The sequence below is a fragment of the Staurois parvus genome, unplaced genomic scaffold, assembly GCF_062004578.1.
Source record: "Staurois parvus isolate SC_StPar_1 unplaced genomic scaffold, SC_StPar_1.0 ptg000159l, whole genome shotgun sequence".
NCBI classification, from domain to species: domain Eukaryota; kingdom Metazoa; phylum Chordata; class Amphibia; order Anura; family Ranidae; genus Staurois; species Staurois parvus.
In genome coordinates this window covers 317,727-343,446 of record NW_028317955.1, presented here as the reverse complement: position 1 = coordinate 343,446, position 25,720 = coordinate 317,727, and the positions used below count along the sequence as shown (strand labels likewise).

General features: G+C 46.8%; 1 protein-coding gene across 1 annotated transcript in view; it reads left to right on the top strand.

The window, feature by feature from the left end:
* MYBPC3 (myosin binding protein C3) overlaps window positions 1–25,720 on the top strand; it is a 173,023-nt gene that overhangs the window by 135,225 nt on the left and 12,078 nt on the right. The window contains exons 24-28 of the mRNA XM_089675793.1: window positions 1,291–1,458; window positions 4,213–4,301; window positions 20,354–20,549; window positions 20,656–20,795; window positions 23,341–23,500. Coding sequence (XP_089531919.1) covers window positions 1,291–1,458; window positions 4,213–4,301; window positions 20,354–20,549; window positions 20,656–20,795; window positions 23,341–23,500 — 753 coding nt within the window. The remainder of the gene's footprint in view (window positions 1–1,290; window positions 1,459–4,212; window positions 4,302–20,353; window positions 20,550–20,655; window positions 20,796–23,340; window positions 23,501–25,720) is intronic.

Sequence of the window (25,720 nt, the reverse complement as noted above, 5' to 3'; positions counted from 1 at the left end):
TCATTTCTGTCCGTCGCCTCATTCCTCTGCACTCAGTTACTTCTGATGAATTTTCCTGACACCAAGAGAAAAATGAAAGGGGAGGGCACAGCCTGTGGTTGACAGCCTTAACACTGTACCTGTGTGCTGTGTGAAAGGGGGGGGGGGGCTTCCTTCCCTCCAATCAGCTCTTAGAGCTCTCCTCACTGATGTAACTTCAACTCTCTGCCCCCTGATTTTCTGTTACCAAACAAATTTTATTGAATAAATCAACAGATTATACTGGTTATAGAAACATAAGTGACACATAATAGAGCAGTCATTCAAAAGAAAAAGGGAACTATGCACAGTTACATAAGAACAAATATGTAATGCAGGGGTTTAAGTAACAGAAAAAGCTTGAAGTGCGGTCATCTACAGTAAAAGAAATCTGGAAATATGTCTAGCACATAGCCAGAAGTATGACAAAACCTGATAGTCCACAACAGGGGCGGACTGACAACTCATGGGGCCCCTGGGCAATAGGGGATCATGGGGCCCCTGTATCCTTGCCCAAACTCAAAAAAACCTATGAAAAAGGTACCAGGGGCATCTCATGGGGCCCCCTACTGACCCCGGGCCCTTGGGCAGTGCCCGAGTTTCCAAATGGTCAGTCCGCCCCTGGTCCACAATAAATAATCACTATAGAGTCATAGAACTTGAGTGTTGAGATGTCTCCCATCAATGATTCATCCCACGGGAATAAGAGAAAAAGCAAAAAGAAATAAAGGGAGTTGAGGGGAGAAAAAAAAGAGGAGGGAGGTGAGGATCAATTTTGTAATCCTTGTAAAAAAACTATTTGAGAGGGATGGGGAATCGCGACGAGCAATGACATCAAGCAAAAGCCTCAATAATTAAATCAGTCAAAAAAAGAGAGTAGAATCTACCCCCTGATTTTCATAGCTGAGAGATCCTATGTAAATTCTGCACTTTGAATAGCTGTAGGGGAAACACAGCTGTAGTTACACACAACTTGAGTAGGAAGATTTGTTTAATCTCTGTGTATCACCTGAGGCCATTGACTTCACTGGGTATAGGTAGGGGTTTACAAGGAACACCAAGCAACATCTGGGCAGTCCTGATTCAGAAAGACCACTGATTTATAGATGGTATTATTTTTGGCAAAATGTTCTTACCTTTCCATGTATTGTCCTAGAAAGATGAAGGTTACACCAGCACCAAACACTTGTCTATCTATTGGTGGCTTTATCTCCTTTCCTCTTGCTCTTTTGGTTACCTCTTTTCTCATCGTGTCTTTGTTGCCTTCTACAGCCTCAGAATGGGTACCAGCTCTTCAAGGCCTGACTGAAAGGACCTCTTGTCTGATAAGAGACCTGCCCACTGGGGAGAGACTCACTTTCAGGGTCAAGGCCATTAACTTGGCAGGACCCAGCGAGCCATGCACCATGAAGGAGCCTGTGACCATCCGGGAGATCATGCGTAAGTTCACTAAAATAAGACCTGATGGAAGATAAAGAAGACATCAAGCCAAACCTTTTCTCAGTTTTGGATAGTGTAAGGAGAGTGTCAGATTTTATTGCTGTCTGGTATGAGGATTGTCACCTCTTCCAATAAAAAGTGGTTGGATCAGGCAACAGATGGCCTGGGACAAGTTAATGAAATTGCAGAAAAAAGTTCTGAGCACAAAAGTGAATTTGTTCCAAAGCTTGATTCTTGATCAGTCTTTCCATCAAAATAAGGTGACATCTGACAGCCCAGTAGTGTCTATCTCTCATTCTGTTTAGCTTTTATTGACAGTGAAAAAAAGTGTACTTGGGCAGTAGTTAAAAAAGGGACACAAAAATGATCTTGTACATGGGCCCTTTTGTATAATATTTCACCACTGGTTAAAGAGACAAGCAAAAAGGCAAGCAAATGACAAATAACTAGTCTCCAGTATTGCCTGTAGTCTCTCTGCAGCTGAGCGTTTCCCCATCACTGACTTACCATGCCTTGTTCTAGACCAGGGGTGTCAAACTCAATTTCACCAGGGGCCGCATCAGCAGTATGGTTGCCCTCAAAGGGCCTGTTGTACCTAGGGTGCACTACATACACAATGCAGAGTTCAGGGGTGTGCTACATACAGAGTCCAGGGTTCAGGAGTGTGTTACATACAGAGTGCAGAGTTCAGGGGTGCACTATGTACAAAGTGTAGGCTTTGGGGGTGCATTATGTACAGAGTGCAGAGCTCAGGGGTGTGCTGTGTACAGAGCTCAGGGTTTAAGGGAGCTTGTTCGCTCTCTCAGATTCTGTAGATCTGTCCCCACCATGGCTGCGTGCAGGGATGTTAGGGCCACATGACAAGGCCTGGAAGGCTGGATTTGACCCATGGGCTTTGTGTTTGACATATGTGTTCTACACCTTGTGGAGGTGACCATTTTGGTGGAGGAGAGAATCACATTGTTTTGTGAAAAAGGACTTTGGAAATTGCTTTAAGGGCAACTCTGGACACCATCCATTTCCGTAGCATCTGTTTCCATCAGTTGTGTACTAATAGCATGCTGGCAGGAGCTACACAAAAGACATCTTTTTAGGCTATATGAAGAAAGGCAATATGCGATTATTACACAGCTGACGTAAACAGATAGTATCCTGTCTAAACCTAATAAGACAATGGTACCCAGATCCGAGATTTAACACCTGCTCACCAACTTAACAAAAATTCAGGCATAAGTACAGAAAAAATGAAACATTTTAAATGCAGCATTTTTCATTCTATAACTGATTTACTTGCAGTGTGTCTGAACTTGCTAAAAAAAAAAAAAAAAAATTGACTACTCCAAGAATGTCAATTCCCTAGTACAGTCCCCTCCCTCCTTGTACGTCATAATCTTCTGCTTTCCTGGGGGGGTGTTTACATCCTCTCTGTGCTGGCCCAACTCCTTTGCCCCACCCCTCACCTCCGTACATAACCTTTTATGTACCTGCTGGAGGAGGAGATATTGGTCATATTATAGTGTCACTTGAGTGCCAGTGGGCAGCTGACATCACATCAAAGTTGGTGACACCCAGCAGCGGTCTTAGGTCTTTTATTTGTCCACACAGAACAGGCTTTTTCAATGAAATAACATGCCTAATATATGTTAAATGCATATATAATCTTCACTCTTACCAACATTTTCATCTTAGGATACTGGTATTTCATTCTCTCACCTTCCAGGTGGGCATGACAGACCGTGTCCAACTTACGGGTTTATCCCTTCCAGACCTTGCCCCTAAATATGCAGACATCGCTCATCACACCCACCTTACAGATTGGCCCCTATCCCTGAGATTGATGCCTCTTTGAATTACTGCAAATGTGCAATAGCTCAGATATGGTTGATGCTGTGATCCCGGGACATGGCCCATGACACAGCAGGACAGAGGGTCAAGATGCAGGGTTGTCCCAGCAAATCCGGAATATAATCTCTTATCTTCTCCTCACTCTCTGTCTATATCACAGGTGTCAGGCTGAACAGGAATTGAGAGGCATTTGATCAATGAAACAAAGACAGCATTTTTAGTAGAATAGGGGAGGTGTAAAACTGTCATTTATTTCTTTTTGGTCATTGTCCTCATTGATTAGATTGCCCTCACTTTCTGTCCATATGATGGGTGTCGAAAAACAGGATGTAAATTTAAAAGATCCCTAGCTGAGACAGCAGTTACGCTTTGCTATCTTCTTATAGCCTTCTCCAGCTTTGTGAGCGTCAACTATTTTCAGTTTCAGTTTTCTAGACAACTGCTTAGAAGAACCCATGGTGCTGATTGTTGGGGCAAGGTCAGATGAGTCTGGGCATTTAAAACCTTTGAGATTGACATCACCTGGTCTTCCCAGACGATGATTGAGAACAATCCATGACACTGGCAGGTCTCAGCTTGGCAAAGGGGGCAGTGCATGCTATAAATTCTGCAGGGTACCCAAACTTTTGCAGACGCCATTTTTTTGTTTTCTGTTATTTTGAAAGTGTAAATGATGGAAATACAATCTAACTTTTGTTGACATATTATAAGAATGTCTAATCTGTAATTTGATGCCTTTTGGAGATTTTTCCATCTTTCCTTGGCTTCTTTATGCACATTAATACAAATTTTTAGCTGGGGTGCCCAAACTTTCGATCCCCACTGTAAAACCTGACAGGGGTTCTAAACTCACTTTAAAAATAGTTTTAGCTAGAAACAATTTCTGACTGTATGTTGCCTTCCCTACAGAAAGGCCAAAGATCTGGCTGCCCCGTTACCTGAGACAGAAATTTGTGAAGAGGGTTGGCGAGACGGTGAACATTGTTATTCCCTTCCAGGTATGACCAGTGACTAAATGTTATTAGATTGTTCCATATACTGAGAGTTTGTGGCTGTATGTACAGGCATTGGGTAGGAGTATGAACTCAGCACAGAGAGTCTTGTATGCTGAAATCATTGATCTTCAGGCTATATTCACCCACATATGTTCTACAACCCACTTATCATTAGTGCTTCAGTTTTACTGGGAAACTCTTTATTGCTGTACTGAGCGAGGATCTATGGTGTGCTGGTGACACATGCTTTCTTGTATGTTGATAACAGGTTAACCAACTGGATGTTATATGAATAAAGCTATAGGCTTCTTTCAGGCTTTTACCCAAGAAGGAGTGTGATAGGAATATATCCATGATCTTCCCAACAAGGACCTGACAAAAGTTCTAACCTTTCCACTCTTCATCCAAAGTTGGGTCTACATATTCGAACATTGGTGGACCAGGGTATCTGACATCCAACTTATAGGACAGTTAACCGCATTTTCTAACAATCAGTCTGAGAAACATCTTAAAGGATAAGTTCACCTTTTAACAAAAAAGTAAAAAGAAAAAATGTGCATGTATTATTTTTTGGTTCTGGAGCCTCTAAAGCATTGCACCAGTGATCAGAAGATCGTTTGTGCCATGCAGGTCTCCCTCTGACACTGTATCTGCTTCCTCATACATCCCATATGGGCAAGCAGATACTTACTGACAGGAAGACTCAATGAACTACTACAGCCCCGTGGTAGTTCATTGACAACTACACGCCAACAGGCACAAAGGCTGTCGGAACTTGTAGTGTTTTAATTCACAGAACACAGAATGAATGAGTGACATTTTTTTGTTCAATTTTGACAGCTAGCGAGAGGAGGAGATCCCCCCGCCAGCTGTCACAACGAGAATCAAGGGGGGTGTGGGGGCCAGTCTGATCGTAACATGTTACATCCTGAATATGGGTGTAACATGTAACGTGTTACGAAAGATGAACTTATCCTTTAAGATTTGGATGCCTTGGCGGTAATACCTGGATTCTTTGAGTCAGGTTGGAGGTGGTCGGTGGATGGTAAAGTTGGGCCCTTCCTGCCCTCAACCTCCCCCCCCCCTCATTCCCCTCACTTTCCTTATCCCTTTCCATTATTTTCTTTGATTACCTGTTTCTGTCTGTTAAAAAAACAACCTCAACAGGGCAAAGACCCTGGTGATCCAGTGTATACAGGTTAAATGCTTGATTGTTCTCTGTTGCCAATTATTTTGATAATTGTTTTTTGAAATAAGCGTAGCTGGACTAATAGTTGACTATTGTAAGATGTATTATTTACACTGTAACCTGGTCAAATTAAATAAAGTATTAAAAAAATAAAAACGTTGGGTCTAAAGCTCAAACAACTGTCCAGAAATTACAAGGTACCATCATTTTTGCCTTAAAAGTTGTTTTGGGCTCAGGAATTTTGGTGCCAAAAATCGACACATGAGTCAGTGGCAATTTTTACCAAAAAACTTGCAGATTTTTTTGGGGGGGGCAGGGGTCCTAATGTTTTGGATTGATTGTCATGTACTTACCCCCTGATCCCTAGGCTCTAACTATGTCCCATAGGAAGCATTTACATAAGTACTTATGAATTTTCCTGGAACAAACTGATCCGAAAACATGTTCAGAAACTTTGACGCCATTGATTTAGCACCATAGCCAGGCAACTAGCATTTTCAGAGAGATCAGAAGTGGTTACCAATTTATTTCTCTTGTGACAAGTTAACTTTAAAAATCGCATTAACCGGGCCAGGTGTTGGTGCTTTCAGTCTATGTAGGTATTTAAGAAATCATTTTCAGGTCCCTACTAGTTGCTGTGTTGTATATCTGTTCTGAGAACACAGCGATGAGTGATGTCAGGGTACACAATGAGCAGAAGTATGAGAAGACGAGTGAGGGGAATGACACATGCATGCCAGTTAATACAAGCCTTAGCTGTTGACAATGGCAGAAGATACAAGCCATCTGTGCTGGTTAAATTTAGGCTACTGTGCCGATCTGAAATGCAAGTGGATAGGCAAGACATGAACATACAGGAGCTGGAGGCGGCAGGAATAAGGACAGCAAAGGACATGGCAAGAAAGACTGACTAGTCAGATATATATGTATATATATGATATCTATATACATTGTGAATTTCTGTTCAATTGGTGGGAATTTCATGGGTGTCCCAATAAATATTGAAAGAACCCCACCCTGAACAAATATGCCAGATGCCTTCAGAGATACGGTAGATCAAGGAACGTCTTCCACCATGTCAGATATGCATGGCAATGCGGCTAGCATGCTCATAGAAAATACAATACAAAATCTAAAATCTGGATTTTTGTTCTTTAGATATAATATTTTTTTGATTTATATATCAACCTCTTGATGTCCAGAAGCCACATGGTGTACAGTAAGTGGCGTAAAGATCAAATACACACATGTGAGTTGTTTTACCTGGAGCAGATTTCCTACCTTAAGTTGCTGTGAAGAAATAGCTTTTTGTTTCACCAGACTGACTGCATACTCATTGTCAATGGGAGGGTCTTGTAGATTATAATCAGCTGCTGCACTGTGTTCTAATAAGGAAAGCAGCAGTGTCTGCGTCCCTTTAAAAGTGATCAACCCTTGGGGAGTATCTCAGCATCACTTATGTTTTATTACAGAGGGTGCCTACAATCTGACTTTTATCTTAATATAAACTTCTGGAAACATCAGTAAACCAATCACACAAGCAGGACCAGGGGCAGACTGACCATTTGGAATCTCGGGCACTGCCCGAGGGCCCGGGGTCAGTAGGGGGCCCCATGAGATGCCCCTGGTACCTTTTCCATAGGCTTTTTTGAGTTTGGGCAAGGATACAGGGGCCCCATGATCCCCTATTGCCCGGGGGCCCCATGAGTTGTCAGTCCGCCCCTGAGCAGGACATTACATATGTAGGGGCGGTCTGTAAATCAGCTGTCTACAGAAAGTCTGGCTGCCATAATACATTCAATTTTACATAAAATGACAGCACTGAAAAAGAAAAGGTAATGTTAATAACAAAACATTACATGACTTGTGCAGCAATTGTACATGCTATATTATTTTTTAGTTGCCAGATTTTTTTTTTCTATGAAAGTGGAGTTACCCTTTAAGGCTCACTGTATAACAATTAGAATATGATCACTCCCTCTCCCCCAACCCAAATACCTTTTATAGATGTGGGCCTCCTGAACACGTTTTTACTGACGCTTTTAGGGGCATCAGGCATTTTTTTTTCCCCCAAACGCCTCTCCCTGTTAGCCTATGTATCCATGCACACATAGACTTTAGGCAGCATTTAGGGGCAGGAGAGGCAGGAAAAAAAACACTGCCAGTGCATCTAGAAGCAGCAGAGTTTTGGCAAAAAAAGCGATTGGCACTTGTAATTGTGTGTAAAGGCGCATTTAGCGTTTGAGTGTTAATTTCAATGGCCAGAATAAATTATTATCACTTTTATTATGGCCAATGAAATGAATTAACGCCCAAGTGTTTGACACCAGTAAACACACCTAAAAGCATTACACTTCTACAAGTGTCAGGTGTTTTTTCTGCAAAATACTGCTGTCAGGAGGAAAAGCTTCTAGGAGAGTTTTCAAAACGTCCTGTGTGAATGAGGCCTTGATTTGAGGAATCATTGAAGAGAAAAGTAGAAAGTGAATAGAGATCATGTAAGCATCTACATGGCTACAAAGAGACCTGTATTTCGTATTGAAGGCACGGTTCTACTGATCAAAGTGAGCTGCAATGTTTACCGAAACTTTATACAGTATAGCAAAGTGCTATACACTTTATAGTGGAATTTAGCAGGAATGACATCAGTAGACATTATACGACCCTTGAGAATTAACTCTACTCAATCCGGCCTGCGAATTCCTTCGAATTTGACATGCCAGAGCCAGCATATGAATGTTTATTTACCTTTAACAGACTGTTCTCATGCAGTTCCAAAGCTGGCCATACACCAGTTGAGTCTCTTTTGGAAAGCCTTGATTTAAGCAGAATAACATTTTTTTCTTGAATGAAGAAATCTGTAACTGTGAATGTGGTTTTCATTCAGGAAAAAATCTTATTTATTGTAATGCACTAGAGATGAGCGAAGTATTCAAAAATTCGATTCGGCTGATTCGGCGAATTCGAGGAATAAATTCGATTCGATGCGAATATATTCGCTGCGATTTTAACTTATAAAAGGGTGTTTCTAGGCTTCAGAGAGCCTTTATATTAGTGCAGAACACTGTACCTTTAATTTAAATGCCCTTGGAGTCTGCTGGGGAAGAGAAATAATACTGTCAGTCAGTATGACATGCAGATGAGTGCCGTCGATCTTAGAATCACCGCACACTTCACTCATTTGGGCAGTCACGGGGCCAAAACCAGAGTGTGGAGCCACAGTGTGGCGGTGGAGGCAGCAGCAATGGGAGGCCATACAGCACCCTATGACAAAAATGGAACCCACCAGCAGTGTGAGGAGACCTGAAAGTGGCACATGGCAGAGTGTGGCGATGGAGACAGCAGCAATAGGAGGCCGTACAGGGACCCATGACACACTCTGGACCTGGCAGCAGCATTAGGAGGCGGTACAGGGGCCCATGGCAGATTACGGGCCTGGCAGCAGCAATGGGAGGCCCGTAATCTGCCAGCACCCTATGACAAAATGGAACACACCAGCAGTGTGAGGAGACCTGAAAGTGGCACATGGCAGAGTGTGGCGATGGAGACAGCAGCAATGGGAGGCCGTACAGGGACCCATGACACACTATGGACCTGGCAGCAGCATGAGGAGGCGGTACAGGGGCCCATGGCAGATTACGGGCCTGGCAGCAGCAATGGGAGGCCCGTAATCTGCCAGCACCCTATGACAAAAAATGGAACACACCAGCAGTGTGAGGAGACCTGAAAGTGGCACATGTTTGGGGCATGATTCATGGCGGATTTAGTCAGTTGTGTCAGGAACTGGTGGTTTGAAATCCAGACTAATCCACGCCTGCTTCATTTTCACAAACGTGAGTCTCTCCACACTTTGGGTGGACAGTCGTGTCCTCCGCGGAGTTACAATACCTCCTGCCGCACTAAACACACGCTCCGATGCCACGCTACTGGCCGGGCATGACAGCCTTTCAAGGGCAAATTCAGCTAGTTGGGGCCAAAGGTCAAGTTTCGTTGCCCAGTAGTCAAGGGGATTGTCTACCTCGGTTGGCAGGGTGCTGTCCAAGTAGGCCCAAGCCTGTTGTTTGAGGTCCTGCTCCAGGTCCACCTGATGCTGCTGCTGCTGCGGCTGGTTAGTAGTTTCCTCACTGCGCTGGTGAAGAAAGCTACTCATTATCGACTGCAGACTGAGGCAGCCGCTGCTGGTGGAGCTGCCACTGCTCCTACCACCCCACCCCTCCCCTGCTGCCATGGCAGCGGAACGCGAGCGCACAGGGCCCACAGTGTCTGAGGATGGACGTTGGCGCACAAAGGCAGAGACCAGCTGACTATATAGGTGGTTTTTATAGTACTTTATTTTGGCCTCCCTCTCAGCAGGTGTGAAAAAGGCCACCATTTTTGAACGGTAGCGAGGGTCCAACAAGGTGGACAGCCAAAAGTCATCCCTCTGTCTGATGGTTATTATTCGGCTGTCGCTACGCAAGCAACCGAGCATGCTATGGGCCATTTGTGCCAAGGAATGCGAGGGACTCCCTGCCTCCATCTCCACAGCATACTGCCACGGTGCGTCTGGGTCCTCTGTCTCCTCCTCCTCCTCCTCTACCAGATGCTCCTGCTCCTCCACTCCTGTCCGCTGAGTGGAAAAACCACCCATTTCACTCAATAATTCCTGAGCACAAATGTCCTCCTCTACCTCCTCCTCTTCTTCCTGTCCTGCCCCCACAGGGGTCATGTGGCGTTGAGATCTGTGCGCCATGTCTACCGCACCCTGACCAGCCATTGTTAACAGCATTTGTTCCAGGACGTGCAACAGAGGAATGACGTCGTTCATCCCATAGTCCTGCCGACTCACGAATAGCGTGGCCTCCTCAAAGGGCCTGAGCAAGCGGCAGGTGTCACGCATGAGCTGCCAATGGCTGACATCTAAGTTACACAGGGAGTACCTTTATCCGCTTGTAACATCAGGAAATCTGTGATGGCCTTTCGCTGTTCGTAAAGGCGGTCTAACATATGTAGGGTTGAATTCCACCTTGTTGCAACGTCACAGCATGAGGAGTCGGTACGGGGGCCCATGGCAGATTACGGGCCTGGCAGCAGCAGTGGGAGGCCCGTAATCTGCCAGCACCCTATGACAAAAAATGGAACACACCAGCAGTGTGAGGAGACCTGAAAGTGGCACATGGCAGAGTGTGGCGATGGAGACAGCAGCAATGGGAGGCTGTACAGGGACCCATGAGAGACTCTGGACCTGGCAGCAGCATGAGGAGGCGGTACTGGGGCCCATGGCAGATTACGGGCCTGGCAGCAGCAATGGGAGGCCCGTAATCTGCCAGCACAATGTCAGGGCTCCCAGGTGTGACCAGAGGTGTGTGGCTGACGCAGGGAAACGCAGACCTCAGATATGTTATAAACAATATAATTTATTAACACTAACAATACAAACATAAACGCAGTGCAATACTAAAACATAATACAGTGCAACCAAACCAAACCAACCACCCACAGATAACAGTACATACAAGCAAGCGTCGTCAGGCAGGCCGGGTCAATATCAATAGGGCAGGTAGGTACAGGGGGAGCAAGCGGAGATAGGTCGGGGTCACAGGCCAGGTTCAGCAGGTAGCAAGCAGTGTAGTACAGAGGGTAAGGCAGAGGGATGGTCAGGGTCACAAGCCAGGGATCAGAACAGGTAGCAAGCAGCGTAGTACAGAGGGTCAGGCAGAGGAATGGTCAGACAAGCCAGGGATCAGAGCAGGGTCAGCAGAGAATCAGACAGGAACAGAGAGCAGGAACAGGATACAGGGCCCAAGAGAACACAACACCAAGGCAGAGTCTGCAAGTCTGGCCATCCCTTAAATACCCCAGCATAATCAGTTCCAGGTGTTAGCTGGCTGCAAAGTTGAGTCTCTGATTGCTGGGAGCACCCGCTGGCCAGCCCTGGTACTGCAGATCAAAAGGCAGGCGAGTCCCACCATTGCTGGCTAGTCCATTCCTGACACACCCTATGACAAAAAATGGAACACACCAGCAGTGTGAGGAGACCTGAAAGTGGCACATGGCAGAGTGTGGCGATGGAGACAGCAGCAATGGGAGGCCGTACAGGGACCCATGAGACACTCTGGACCTGGCAGCAGCATGAAGAGGCGGTACAGGGGCCCATGGCAGATTACAGGCCTGGCAGCAGCAATGGGAGGCCCGTAATCTGCCAGCACCCTATGACAAAAAATGGAACACACCAGCAGTGTGAGGAGACCTGAAAGTGGCACATGGCAGAGTGTGGCGATGGAGACAGCAGCAATGGGAGGCCGTACAGGGACCCATGAGACACTCTGGACCTGGCAGCAGCATGAAGAGGCGGTACGGGGGCCCATGGCAGATTACGGGCCTGGCAGCAGCAATGGGAGGCCCGTAATCTGCCAGCACCCTATGACAAAAAATGGAACACACCAGCAGTGTGAGGAGACCTGAAAGTGGCACATGGCAGAGTGTGGCGATGGAGACAGCAGCAATGGGAGGCCGTACAGGGACCCATGAGAGACTGTGGACCTGGCAGCAGCATGAGGAGGCGGTACGGGGGCCCATGGCAGATTACGGGCCTAGCAGCATCAATGGGAGGCCCGTAATCTGCCAGCACCCTATGACAAAAAATGGAACACACCAGCAGTGTGAGGAGACCTGAAAGTGGCACATGGCAGAGTGTGGCGATTGAGACAGCAGCAATGGGAGGCCGTACAGGGACCCATGAGAGACTGTGGACCTGGCAGCAGCATGAGGAGGCGGTACTGGGGCCCATGGCAGATTACGGGCCTGGCAGCAGCAATGGGAGGCCCGTAATCTGCCAGCACCCTATGACAAAAAATGGAACACACCAGCAGTGTGAGGAGACCTGAAAGTGGCACATGGCAGAGTGTGGCGATGGAGACAGCAGCAATGGGAGGCCGTACAGGGACCCATGAGACACTCTGGACCTGGCAGCAGCATGAAGAGGCGGTACAGGGGCCCATGGCAGATTACGGGCCTGGCAGCAGCAATGGGAGGCCCGTAATCTGCCAGCACCCTATGACAAAAAATGGAACACACCAGCAGTGTGAGGAGACCTGAAAGTGGCACATGGCAGAGTGTGGCGATGGAGACAGCAGCAATGGGAGGCCGTACAGGGACCCATGAGAGACTGTGGACCTGGCAGCAGCATGAAGAGGCGGTACAGGGGCCCATGGCAGATTACAGGCCTGGCAGCAGCAATGGGAGGCCCGTAATCTGCCAGCACCCTATGACAAAAAATGGAACACACCAGCAGTGTGAGGAGACCTGAAAGTGGCACATGTTTGGGGCATGATTCATGGCGGATTTAGTCAGTTGTGTCAGGAACTGGTGGTTTGAAATCCAGACTAATCCACGCCTGCTTCATGAAGAGGCGGTACAGGGGCCCATGGCAGATTACGGGCCTGGCAGCAGCAATGGGAGGCCCGTAATCTGCCAGCACCCTATGACAAAAAATGGAACACACCAGCAGTGTGAGGAGACCTGAAAGTGGCACATGGCAGAGTGTGGCGATGGAGACAGCAGCAATGGGAGGCCGTACAGGGACCCATGAGACACTCTGGACCTGGCAGCAGCATGAAGAGGCGGTACAGGGGCCCATGGCAGATTACAGGCCTGGCAGCAGCAATGGGAGGCCCGTAATCTGCCAGCACCCTATGACAAAAAATGGAACACACCAGCAGTGTGAGGAGACCTGAAAGTGGCACATGTTTGGGGCATGATTCATGGCGGATTTAGTCAGTTGTGTCAGGAACTGGTGGTTTGAAATCCAGACTAATCCACGCCTGCTTCATTTTCACAAACGTGAGTCTCTCCACACTTTGGGTGGACAGTCGTGTCCTCCGCGGAGTTACAATACCTCCTGCCGCACTAAACACGCGCTCCGATGCCACGCTACTGGCCGGGCATGACAGCCTTTCAAGGGCAAATTCAGCTAGTTGGGGCCAAAGGTCAAGTTTCGTTGCCCAGTAGTCAAGGGGATTGTCTACCTCGGTTGGCAGGGTGCTGTCCAAGTAGGCCCAAGCCTGTTGTTTGAGGTCCTGCTCCAGGTCCACCTGATGCTGCTGCTGCTGCGGCTGGTTAGTAGTTTCCTCACTGCGCTGGTGAAGAAAGCTACTCATCATCGACTGCAGGCTGAGGCAGCCGCTGCTGGTGGAGCTGCCACTGCTCCTACCACCCCACCCCTGCTGCCATGGCAGCGGAACGCGAGCGCACAGGGCCCACAGTGTCTGAGGATGGACGTTGGCGCATAAAGGCAGAGACCAACTGACTACATAGGTGGTTTTTATAGTACGTTATTTTGGCCTCCCTCTCAGCAGGTGTGAAAAAGGCCACCATTTTTGAACGGTAGCGAGGGTCCAACAAGGTGGACAGCCAAAAGTCATCCCTCTGTCTGATGGTTATTATTCGGCTGTCGCTACGCAAGCAACCGAGCATGCTATGGGCCATTTGTGCCAAGGAATGCGAGGGACTCCCTGCCTCCATCTCCACAGCATACTGCCACGGTGCGTCTGGGTCCTCTGTCTCCTCCTCCTCCTCCTCTACCAGATGCTCCTGCTCCTCCACTCCTGTCCGCTGAGTGGAAAAACCACCCATTTCACTCAATAATTCCTGAGCACAAATGTCCTCCTCTACCTCCTCCTCTTCTTCCTGTCCTGCCCCCACAGGGGTCATGTGGCGTTGAGATCTGTGCGCCACGTCTACCGCACCCTGACCAGCCATTGTTAACAGCATTTGTTCCAGGACGTGCAACAGAGGAATGACGTCGTTCATCCCATAGTCCTGCCGACTCACGAATAGCGTGGCCTCCTCAAAGGGCCTGAGCAAGCGGCAGGTGTCACGCATGAGCTGCCAATGGCTGACATCGAAGTTACACAGGGGAGTACCTTTATCCGCTTGTAACATCAGGAAATCGGTGATGGCCTTTCGCTGTTCGTAAAGGCGGTCTAACATGTGTAGGGTTGAATTCCACCTTGTTGCAACGTCGCAGATCAGGCGATGCTGTGGAATTCCGTTCTGCCGCTGCAGCTCAAGGAGGGTGTGCTTTGCGGTGTAGGAATGGCTGAAATGCATGCAAAGTTTACGTGACATTTTAAGGATGTCTTGCAGTGGGATGGTGGATTTTAGGAACCGCTTGACAACCAGATTGAACACGTGAGCCATGCATGGCGCATGGCACAACCTTCCTTGACGCAGAGCAGACACCATGTTCTTTCCGTTGTCGGTCAACATGGTTCCGATTTTCAGTTTGCGCGGAGACAGCCATCTGTCGATTTCTCTGTTCATTACACTCAGAAGTTCCCCCCCTGTGTGACTACGTTCGCCAAGGCATACCAGGTGCAGCACAGCGTGACACCGTTGCGCCCTGCACATGTGATATGCCGGTCGGGTAATGGGACTTGGCACGGGGGTGGTGGCTGAGGATACGGTGGAAGAAGAGGTGGTAGAGGCGGACATCTTTTGTGGACCAAGGACGTGCAAACGTGGAGGCAAAAGCGGCGTGACCTGTCCAAGTTGCTGGTGCGGCTGTGCCGGCACCACGTTCACCCGGTGGGCCGTAAATGACATGTACTGTCCCTGACCGTAGTTACAGCTCCACACGTCGGCGCTGCCGTGCACTTTGGCAGAGACCGACATGCTCAAAGACTGGCCCACCATCTCTTCTACATGTGAATGCAGGGCTGGCACTGCCTTTTTGGCGAAGAAATGACGGCTTGGCACTCTCCACCACGGCGCGGCACAAGCCATCATTTCTCGGAAAGGTGCTGAGTCCACCACTTGGAAAGGGAGGGACTGCAGCACCAGCAACTTGGACAGGAGGACGTTCAGCTTTTGCACCATCGGGTGCATGCTCGCAAACTGTTGTCTCTTGGAAACGGATTCCAAGAAAGACTGCTGACGGAATCCGTGAAGAGGAGTAGCAGGAGAAGGAGCATCTGAACGAGCGGAAGATGCCAACGAGCGACAACTCCCCTCAGCAGAGGTGTTGGAGCCTTGACTGGCTGATAAAGGGCGATTGACGTCGGGTGACGGAGCAAGTAACGGAGCGGGTGATGGAGCAGGGGCTGGGGCAGGCAGAACCGCCGTATCTTTATCACGGTTTTCCCAGACCACCAAATGGCGACGCTGCATATGCTGACGCAACGCTGTAGTCCCAACATGGGCCCCCTGGCCACGCTCGACTTTCTGGCCACATAGTCGACATACGGCTACGTTTACTTCCTCGGGCGGCTTGACGAAAAATTGCCACACCGCCGAGTACGAAACTTTGCCCCCGATACTCCTCACTGGCTGACTGCTACTTCCTCCGTGCACACCGGCACCACTACTGGCCGTGGTGGTAGGCTGCAGTGGAGCTGGTGCTCTACTCCGTGGCCGTTTGCCTCCACTGACACTGCTGCGACCCTGCTGCCTCCTGGGCAACCCACCGACTGTTTTGCTCGCTGCCAAGCTGCCACCGTCTTCTCCTGATGATGCGGAAGCAATAGCCTGATGACGACGAGGCTGCCAAGTGCGATCAGCCTCATCATCATCATCAATTAGGGTCTCCGCCTCACTACTAGCCCCCTCGGCTGCGTGTGGGTCAGGAGACAGACCTGTCTCTAGACCTGCTACCGAGCCACTCTCCTCGCCACTACTTCTTCGCCTGGCTGCTGAAGAGGCGGATGTCTCCCCCCGTTCCTGACCGCCCTCTGTTAGCTCTTCCTCACTGTACAGTGGGGCTGAGCCCACAGCATGCGATACTTCGCTTGGTGAGGGAACACCAAAGGACAGGGGCAGGTAGAGGACACGTGATTTCAGTGGGCTTGCTCCCGGGCCATGCCAACTAACGGTTGTGTCTGACGTACCCACCGACCGTTGGCTGTAGGTGTCAGAGGTGACCTGGGAAGAGGAAGACGACCGAGCCAACCAATCGATGACGGCAGGGTTGTCGGTGGAGACACGACCGCTGGATGACACCGGGAGCACTGGCCTCTGGCTGCGACTAGTGCTGCCTCGACCCCTTCCTCTGCTGCCACGTCTGCTCGCTCCTAAAACATTGCCTCCTCTGCCACTCCTCTGCATGTTGTCTGACATACTCTTTAATTCAACGATTCTGTGTCCCTGAGTAACAATTCTGTGTCTGTCCCTGAGTAACAATTCTGTGTCCCTGAGTAACAATTCTGTGTCCCTGAGTAACAATTCTGTGTCCCTGAGTAACAATTCTGTGTCCCTCAGTAACAATTCTGTGTCCCTCAGTAACAATTCTGTGTCTGTCCCTGAGTAACAATTCTGTGTCTGTCCCTGAGTAACAATTCTGTGTCTGTCCCTGAGTAACAATTCTGTGTCCCTCAGTAACAATTCTGTGTCCCTCAGTAACAATTCTGTGTCCCTCAGTAACAATTCTGTGTCCCTCAGTAACAATTCTGTGTCTGTCCCTCAGTAACAATTCTGTGTCTGTCCCTGAGTAACAATTCTGTGCCCCTCAGTAACAATTCTGTGTCCCTCAGTAACAATTCTGTGTCTGTCCCTGAGTAACAATTCTGTGTCCCTCAGTAACAATTCTGTGTCCCTCAGTAACAATTCTGTGTCTGTCCCTGAGTAACAATTCTGTGTCCCTAAGTAACGTTTCTGTGGCCCTAAGTAACGGTTCTGTGTCCCTCAGTAACAATTCTGTGTCCCTCAGTAACAATTCTGTGTCTGTCCCTGAGTAACAATTCTGTGTCCCTAAGTAACATTTCTGTGGCCCTAAGTAACGGTTCTGTGTCCCTGCCTCGACCCCTTCCTCTGCTGCCACGTCTGCTCGCTCCTAAAACATTGCCTCCTCTGCCACTCCTCTGCATGTTGTCTGACATACTCTTTAATTCAACGATTCTGTGTCCCTGAGTAACAATTCTGTGTCTGTCCCTGAGTAACAATTCTGTGTCCCTGAGTAACAATTCTGTGTCCCTGAGTAACAATTCTGTGTCCCTCAGTAACAATTCTGTGTCCCTCAGTAACAATTCTGTGTCTGTCCCTCAGTAACAATTCTGTGTCTGTCCCTGAGTAACAATTCTGTGTCTGTCCCTGAGTAACAATTCTGTGTCCCTCAGTAACAATTCTGTGTCCCTCAGTAACAATTCTGTGTCCCTCAGTAACAATTCTGTGTCTGTCCCTCAGTAACAATTCTGTGTCTGTCCCTGAGTAACAATTCTGTGCCCCTCAGTAACAATTCTGTGTCCCTCAGTAACAATTCTGTGTCTGTCCCTCAGTAACAATTCTGTGTCTGTCCCTGAGTAACAATTCTGTGTCTGTCCCTGAGTAACAATTCTGTGTCCCTCAGTAACAATTCTGTGTCTGTCCCTGAGTAACAATTCTGTGTCTGTCCCTCAGTAACAATTCTGTGTCCCTCAGTAACAATTCTGTGTCTGTCCCTGAGTAACAATTCTGTGTCCCTCAGTAACAATTCTGTGTCCCTCAGTAACAATTCTGTGTCTGTCCCTCAGTAACAATTCTGTGTCTGTCCCTGAGTAACAATTCTGTGTCTGTCCCTGAGTAACAATTCTGTGTCCCTCAGTAACAATTCTGTGTCCCTCAGTAACAATTCTGTGTCTGTCCCTGAGTAACAATTCTGTGTCCCTCAGTAACAATTCTGTGTCCCTCAGTAACAATTCTCTGTCCCTGAGTAACAATTCTGTGTCTGTCCCTGAGTAACAATTCTGTGTCCCTCAGTAACAATTCTGTGTCCCTCAGTAACAATTCTGTGTCTGTCCCTCAGTAACAATTCTGTGTCCCTCAGTAACAATTCTGTGTCCCTCAGTAACAATTCTGTGTCTGTCCCTGAGTAACAATTCTGTGTCCCTCAGTAACAATTCTGTGTCCCTCAGTAACAATTCTGTGTCCCTGAGTAACAATTCTGTGTCTGTCCCTGAGTAACAATTCTGTGTCTGTCCCTGAGTAACAATTCTGTGTCTGTCCCTGAGTAACAATTCTGTGTCTGTCCCTGAGTAACAATTCTGTGTCCCTCAGTAACAATTCTGTGTCCCTCAGTAACAATTCTGTGTCCCTCAGTAACAATTCTGTGTCTGTCCCTGAGTAACAATTCTGTGTCTGTCCCTGAGTAACAATTCTGTGTCCCTCAGTAACAATTCTGTGTCCCTCAGTAACAATTCTGTGTCTGTCCCTGAGTAACAATTCTGTGTCCCTAAGTAACGTTTCTGTGGCCCTAAGTAACGGTTCTGTGTCCCTCAGTAACAATTCTGTGTCCCTCAGTAACAATTCTGTGTCTGTCCCTGAGTAACAATTCTGTGTCCCTAAGTAACATTTCTGTGGCCCTAAGTAACGGTTCTGTGTCCCTCAGTAACAATTCTGTGTCCCTCAGTAACAATTCTGTGTCTGTCCCTGAGTAACAATTCTGTGTCCCTAAGTAACGTTTCTGTGGCCCTAAGTAACGTTTCTGTGGCCCTAAGTAATGTTTCTGTGGCCCTAAGTAACGATTCTGTGGCCCTAAGTAACGTTTCTGTGGCCCTAAGTAACGTTTCTGTGGCCCTAAGTAACGATTCTGTGGCCCTAAGTAACGTTTCTGTGGCCCTAAGTAACATTTCTGTGGCCCTAAGTAACGGTTCTGTGGCCCTAAGTAACGTTTCTGTGGCCCTAAGTAACGTTTCTGTGGCCCTAACTCTCTCCCTCAATACAGCCAGGTCTGCCTCTCTTGAATGACTGGAGGCAAATGGAGAATTCTAAAATGGCCGCAATTTATAGCTCGACCATTACACAGTGCTGGCTGGCTGGCTGCTGATTGGCTAATGCGATCACATGTCATGAATGAATGCATTATGGGTCAGCGTGCCTTGTCTGCGCGCCTTCCCAGAGATCCCCGCTCTGTCGCCGCACATGTCGCCGCCATTTTAGGAAAAATTTCGATTGGCGCATCCGAAGTCTGCTAATTTTCGGATTCGTTGCGAATCGAAATTTTCCTAATATTCTAAACGAATTCCACTTCGCCAAGTTCGATTCGCTCATCTCTATAATGCACCTGTGCATCATGAAATTGAATTTAGAATTCAAGACATTGGCATGGCAATCAAACATTTTCAGGGTTCTATTACGAAATGTGCTGAGTACATAAGGGTACTGTTAACTTCTCTGAATTTCCACATGAACTTCTCAATAAATTTCTCTGGGTGTATGGCCAGCTTAAAGCTGAACTTCAGTCCCGCTCTTTACTGGCTCCGCTCCCTCCAGCACCGCCATTATAGCGCAGATATGCCAATGGGCTCTGCCCAGTGTTCAGGTCCTGGCTATGCCCTTTGGTGCATCTGCGCTCACACAAGTGATTTTCTATGCATGAGCAAAGGTTTGGGATTTCCCTTACAGCCATCTTTGCAAATGCATCTGACACCAAAGCCCTGCAGCACATCTGCACACGCGCAAGAGGTGGGGAGGAAAAAAAATCCATAATTCTTGCTTATTGGAGAAATATAGAAGTGCCAAAATACATTAAATCAGCTTAAAAAAAATAAATTTATGTCCAACTGTAAGAGGGTCGGAGAAGGAGGCAGGGCAACATGACGTGACATTTAGGGTGAAGGCCCAGTTCAGTTCAAAACTTCAGCTAAATAGAAGAAAAAGAAAAATCTTCACTCTATTGGACTCTCTTCTAGCAACAGCCCTACGTCTCCTTAAAGCCATCTGGCCCCCAAACATTTGCTAGGAAAAGGAGTTATCATTGAGAGGAAAGGGACAGGGGAAACTGTACAAAGACATGTAGGAATCTGAACTGCAGTTAGACAAACTCTTTGTAGTTTATATAGCAGTCTTTGAAAGAGGGTATGCTTTTTCTGCCCATCCTTTTGGCTGTAATATAATTTTTTTGGGGGTGTTGTTGTAGGGAAAGCCTCGCCCTGTGGTCACCTGGCTAAAGGATGGGCAGCCCATTGATCCAAAACAGATCGGTATCAGGAACAGTGAAGCTGACACCATCCTGTTCATCAGATCTGCCGAGAGGCATCACTCTGGAGAGTACCAAGTTAAGATCCAGATAGAGAACTGTGAGGACTCCGCTACCGTCTGTATCCAGATTGTGGGTAAGTGGCTATAACCTGAGGGAGACCTACACTGACAGCTTCAAGACCTAGTAAAACTATTGCATTTGTTTCAAATGTGATTTTATAAGGAATCCTTATCTTCTAGACAAGCCCAGTGCTCCTCAGAAGTTGAAGATTGTGGAAGTATGGGGATTCAATGTGGCTTTAGAATGGGCTACACCCCAGGATGATGGAAATACTGAGATAACGGGCTATACCATTCAAAAAGCAGATAAGAAGACCATGGTGAGTTCTTTGGGGGGGCCATATAATATTATGATGTCACACTGGGTCACTGTGGATCCAGAAGACTTTTTTTTATTTTTTGCTTCTCTCTCCGTCTTATTTTCCAGTTCCACTTCACTCATTAGAATTTTATTTTCCTAAAATTTAAAATTAGTTTAAATTTTTTTAAATAATTGACAAAAGGGACAGTACTTACAATATGAAGTGTCTCTTGTGCCGCTGACTGCTCTGTTAAAATCTGAAGTTCTCTGCCACCACTTAAACCCCTGCAAATGTAATCTTGCCCTGCTGTGGGGGTTAGTACAATTGGCTAGACCTGTCCTAGGCATTCATCAAGAGTGCTGACTATGCCAACCCTTTGTGCCCCCTCCTCCTTTCATAGAAGCTGTACTGTAGGTTCCATCAATAAAGTAAAGGATGGGCTTGTAGTCCGGTGCAGTCTATTTGGTCCACTGCAGGTGGGACCCAACCTCAGTGGCTTTGCAGAAGGAAAGAAAGTCAAGAGGAGCATGGTTTACTGGGTCACAGGGGGAAGCTATCCGATTGGATGCTGGCCCCCCATGCGACTTTGGCAGTCATCTTGGGCCAGGCAGAGTCTACTTAAGACCCTGGTTCCTGGGCTTGGCATGCATTTCGCATGTGGCTAGAGTAGGGACAGGTATCCCGTCTGTCAGAGAGAGTGCTAAGCATCAAGGAAAGGTTTCAGAGTAGTAGGGAAAATGCAGGGGCACACCATCCTACCCTCCACATGGGTATGGACCAGCCAGGATGCATTTCGCTCCTCTAGACAAGCACACCTGAGACCTTCTGCTGTGGATAAATCACTGTTACATCGTGAATGTTCCCAGTCGGGTTGCCTTCCCGTCGGGTTTGCTCTGTATAGCCATACATCAGTTGCAATATATTCCTGTACCTGGACTGCACCTGGAGTGATTTCTGTCACTGCACCTACCCAGAGGCTGATGAATGAAAAAAGGTCTGCCTCCTCCATTCATAGAATGCTTCTCATTCATGGAACCTAAACCTGTAGTACAGCTGAAAATAAAATAAATAAAAATAATTAGAAAAAATGTAAATGCCCCCCGTCATCGCCTGTACACACCCCAATGCAAAACATGGAGCGTTAAGGTGCACACATGTATGTAAACATAATTTGCGCTACACACATAAGGTATCGCCACTAACACTAGAGTGAGAGTTATCATTCTAGCCCTGCCTATGAGGAATATTGGGTACCAGGATCAGACTGACCATTTGGAAACTCGGGCACTGCCTGAGGGCCCGGGGTCAGTAGGGGGCCCCATGAGATGCCCCTGGTACCTTTTTCATAGGCTTTTTTGAATTTGGGCAAGGACACAGGGGCCCCATGATCCCCTATTGCCCAGGGGCCCCATGAGTTGTCAGTCTGCCCCTGTTGGGTACCATTGTTTTTTTAAATTGCACAGGAACACACAATGATAAGGTTTGTAATGTCTGAGATCTATCTACTCAATACCTTATCTTTTATATTTTACCCAATAATTGGGTATTATATTGTATTTGCACTAAAATTCATTTTAGTGTATTTTTACCTGAAAATATGCATTTGATATATGGCTACAAACATTGCACGGAATAAAAAATTGCAATGTCACTATCTTTATTCTCTCTGGTTTATAAATATATATAATATGTTCTACTTTTATATATAAAATATATAATTATTTAGGGGGTTTAAAGTCATTTCTAAAAAAAACAGATTTTAACATGCAAAAAATTTTAAAATTTCCCTGGTAGACAAGTGGTTAAAGCCCAATTACAGGCAAATAAAGTTATTCCTTGAAGTGGGGCTGTGCCCTCACTGCAAGGGATAAAAGCGTATTTTATCTAGGTGAGAGGAAAAACAGCTATACTTCATCCTCCGCTCCCTCAGCAGGCGGCACTACCCTATGATTCGGCAGTGGACCATCCCTCAGTGTCATCATGTCCAATGCAGGGCTATGAGAAGAGAAATATGGACAAACAAAACATCTGCAATCACCATACTGGATGCAGCATTGGACTGATGTCCCCTGCTAGCTCAGTTCTTCCCCCCGCTCTGAGCAGAGGACTGTGACTGTCAGTCTTTGGCTCTCTGTTCTGCCCCCCAACCCCAGCGCTGTGCTTTGGAGGGGGCAGTAGTGGCTGGTCCAGGCTATCGGCAGAGCCAGGTGCCAGTCCAGGCTTCTAGATGGATCCCAACCATATGGTTGTAATCTTTTTAGAGCCTGGACTGGCAGTGACATCAGTCAACAGCGGACTTTAGCCTGCTGTCAGCTGAAAACGGGACACAGGAGTGTAGAACTAACTGCTCCTGTTATCCCCATGACAAGTATAGCCAAAAAAAGCTTTGGCTATACTTCTCTTTTAATTTTACATAAAAGCACAACACACTTTTATGACTATAGGGTAAATTGCAGCCATCCTGGAAAGAGCACCCCAAACATTCTGAGTAGGAATTCAAATGTGAATCAGGCTTTTTTTAACCATGATATTTATATTCTTTTCTCACCACTTACTTCCTCAGGAATGGTTCACAGTCTTTGAACACTACAGACGTCTGAACTGTGTAGTGTCTGACCTGATCATGGGTAATCAGTACCACTTCCGAATTTTCAGTGAGAACATGTGTGGACTCAGCGAAAAACCTATAACATCCAAGGACTTTGCAAGCATACTGAAGTCAGGTAAGATGTTGCCTTTAGGCTGATGACTATACAATTGCCCACATACCTGTACAGATGGGGCATGTATCCTTGTATATGGTAATCCCTCTGGCTAAAATGATGTCCCCTACTATCTGATATCTTTGGCCTTGCTTTTAAAAGGAAACCAATTGGGACTGAAATTTTCCATTGTTGATCTCTCCTTCTGAATGTGCTTTTTGTCTGGTCATTATGCTGACCTGGAACAGGTATGCAGATCAGGATTTTTCTGTCTTTACCTGTTGTATATTTGTTATGGGTCAGCGATAGTAGTGAACAGGGGCGGACTGACCATTTGGAAACTCGGGCACTGCCCGAGGGCCCGGGGTCAGTAGGGGGCCCCATGAGATGCCCCTGGTACCATTTTTATAGGCTTTTTTGAGTTTGGGCAAGGACACAGGGGCCCCATGAGTTGTCAGTCCGCCCTTGGTAGTGAAGCAGCTTTTTCAGCATAACAGCCAGATGACTAGAAGGTAGTCACAAATGGTGGTCCCCACCTCTCTCTCAGTATAGGTTTCCTTTACTAAAGAACTTTTTGGGAGTATGTTGCATAGAGGAAGGCAAGATTTTTTTTCCTCACCTTTTCTACTGTTCTGGGTGGGTTCTGTTGCTTTTCTCCTGATCTTGCAGATAGTCACTACTTGTTTGCGTATGTCGGACATATTTATTTCTGGTCCATTGAGTGACACAGGAAGTATTTAGCATTCAGGTTATTCTGCCACGTGAACGAAAGTCTGGACACTGGCAAAAAAAACACAGTAGGCTAGCTCAGTAGTAGCTCAGGACAACTCCTACTACTACAGCATTCATCAGTTGTTTGCTAGTGTTCTAGGAGGATGGACATCTTTTCTTCAGCTCTGCTGCGTGAAACACAAACAAGATATTTTTTTTTGCTCACACATTTTTTTCTTCCTCTTCAATTTTGTTCTTCTCTACATTGCTGCTAAACCTTGTCTCTAGGATTGCAGCTATCCAATGTGATTGTCCTGAGCTTAACTTTTGAAGCTTCACTGCACTGGACATTGTGTGGATAGCCTGGAAGTGATTCCACTGTGTCCCGTGTGGTTTCCATGCTTTGGTAAACGTTAGCGGCAAAGTACTTTCAACTTTGTCTCATTTCAGTACACATGCTTAGGGCACTTTGTTTTAAGTGCTGGACTGTGGAGCCCTTGTGTAAGAAGCATTTGATCTGCATGCCTTTCAAGGTACAATGTTTTTTGGTATCAACTCTTGATACTTTTATTAAGAATACTACTGGAGGCCAGAACACCCATCGTCCAGAAAGAAAGAAGTCCATCTTCCTGAAAGAAATAAGGCTAAGGAACAGACTGCAAAATCTTCCCTTTCTCTGGCTGTTAAAGACCCTTCCGTTCCTCCACTCCCTCAGTGTTCTGCAAACTTAATTCCCAGTCCACCTGCCAGATATGACATTCCAATTTCCCTCCACTGATTGGATGTGGATCAGACTTTGAGAGCCTCTCAGCAACACCTCCTTTCAGAAAGACAGATTCCCTTTTTAATAAAGTATATCTTTTTATAGGGTCCATTGAGGGCCACAGGTCTCACCCCTCCTGGTTTATGATCATGCTGTGTGTACTGCTATGTTAAAAAAAAAAATACTGAGACATGCTCATAGTAGGAGAGTTATCCTGGCCTGTTTTTACAGTGTCCAATCCTTCTGTAGGCAGCAGTGTAACCTAAAGGTTAAAGACGTCTTGTATCTCTCAATTGACTAAGTAAAGGACTTTACAGTGTGTACAAAAATTGTATCTTCTATTTATATCAATATTACATACATGTTCTTCCGCACTTGGAGGCTCTATCCATGCTGATAGTTGTCACACACATCCACTGTGACATTACATCCAGACATGATGACTTTTTGAGGAGCTACAACCAGATAATCAAAGCTAGATCTATTGTACTGATGATACTGATTGTTATTGGCCATTTTGCCCCTAGATGTAGTCTTGTCCAAGGGCATAACTATAGCAATAGCAGACCCTGTGGCTTTTGTGAAGCCTGGAGCTTTGTGGGTACACAGTGATTTATGAAGCTAACAATGGTGCCTGATTTTTACATTTGGGTGAAATTAATGTATGTTTGAGAACTTCTATGCAGTTATGAAAGCAGTTATTACACTATATTGGTAGAGAAATGTCCCTTGAGATTAAGATTTGAGAGACCGAGGGCCCCTAATAG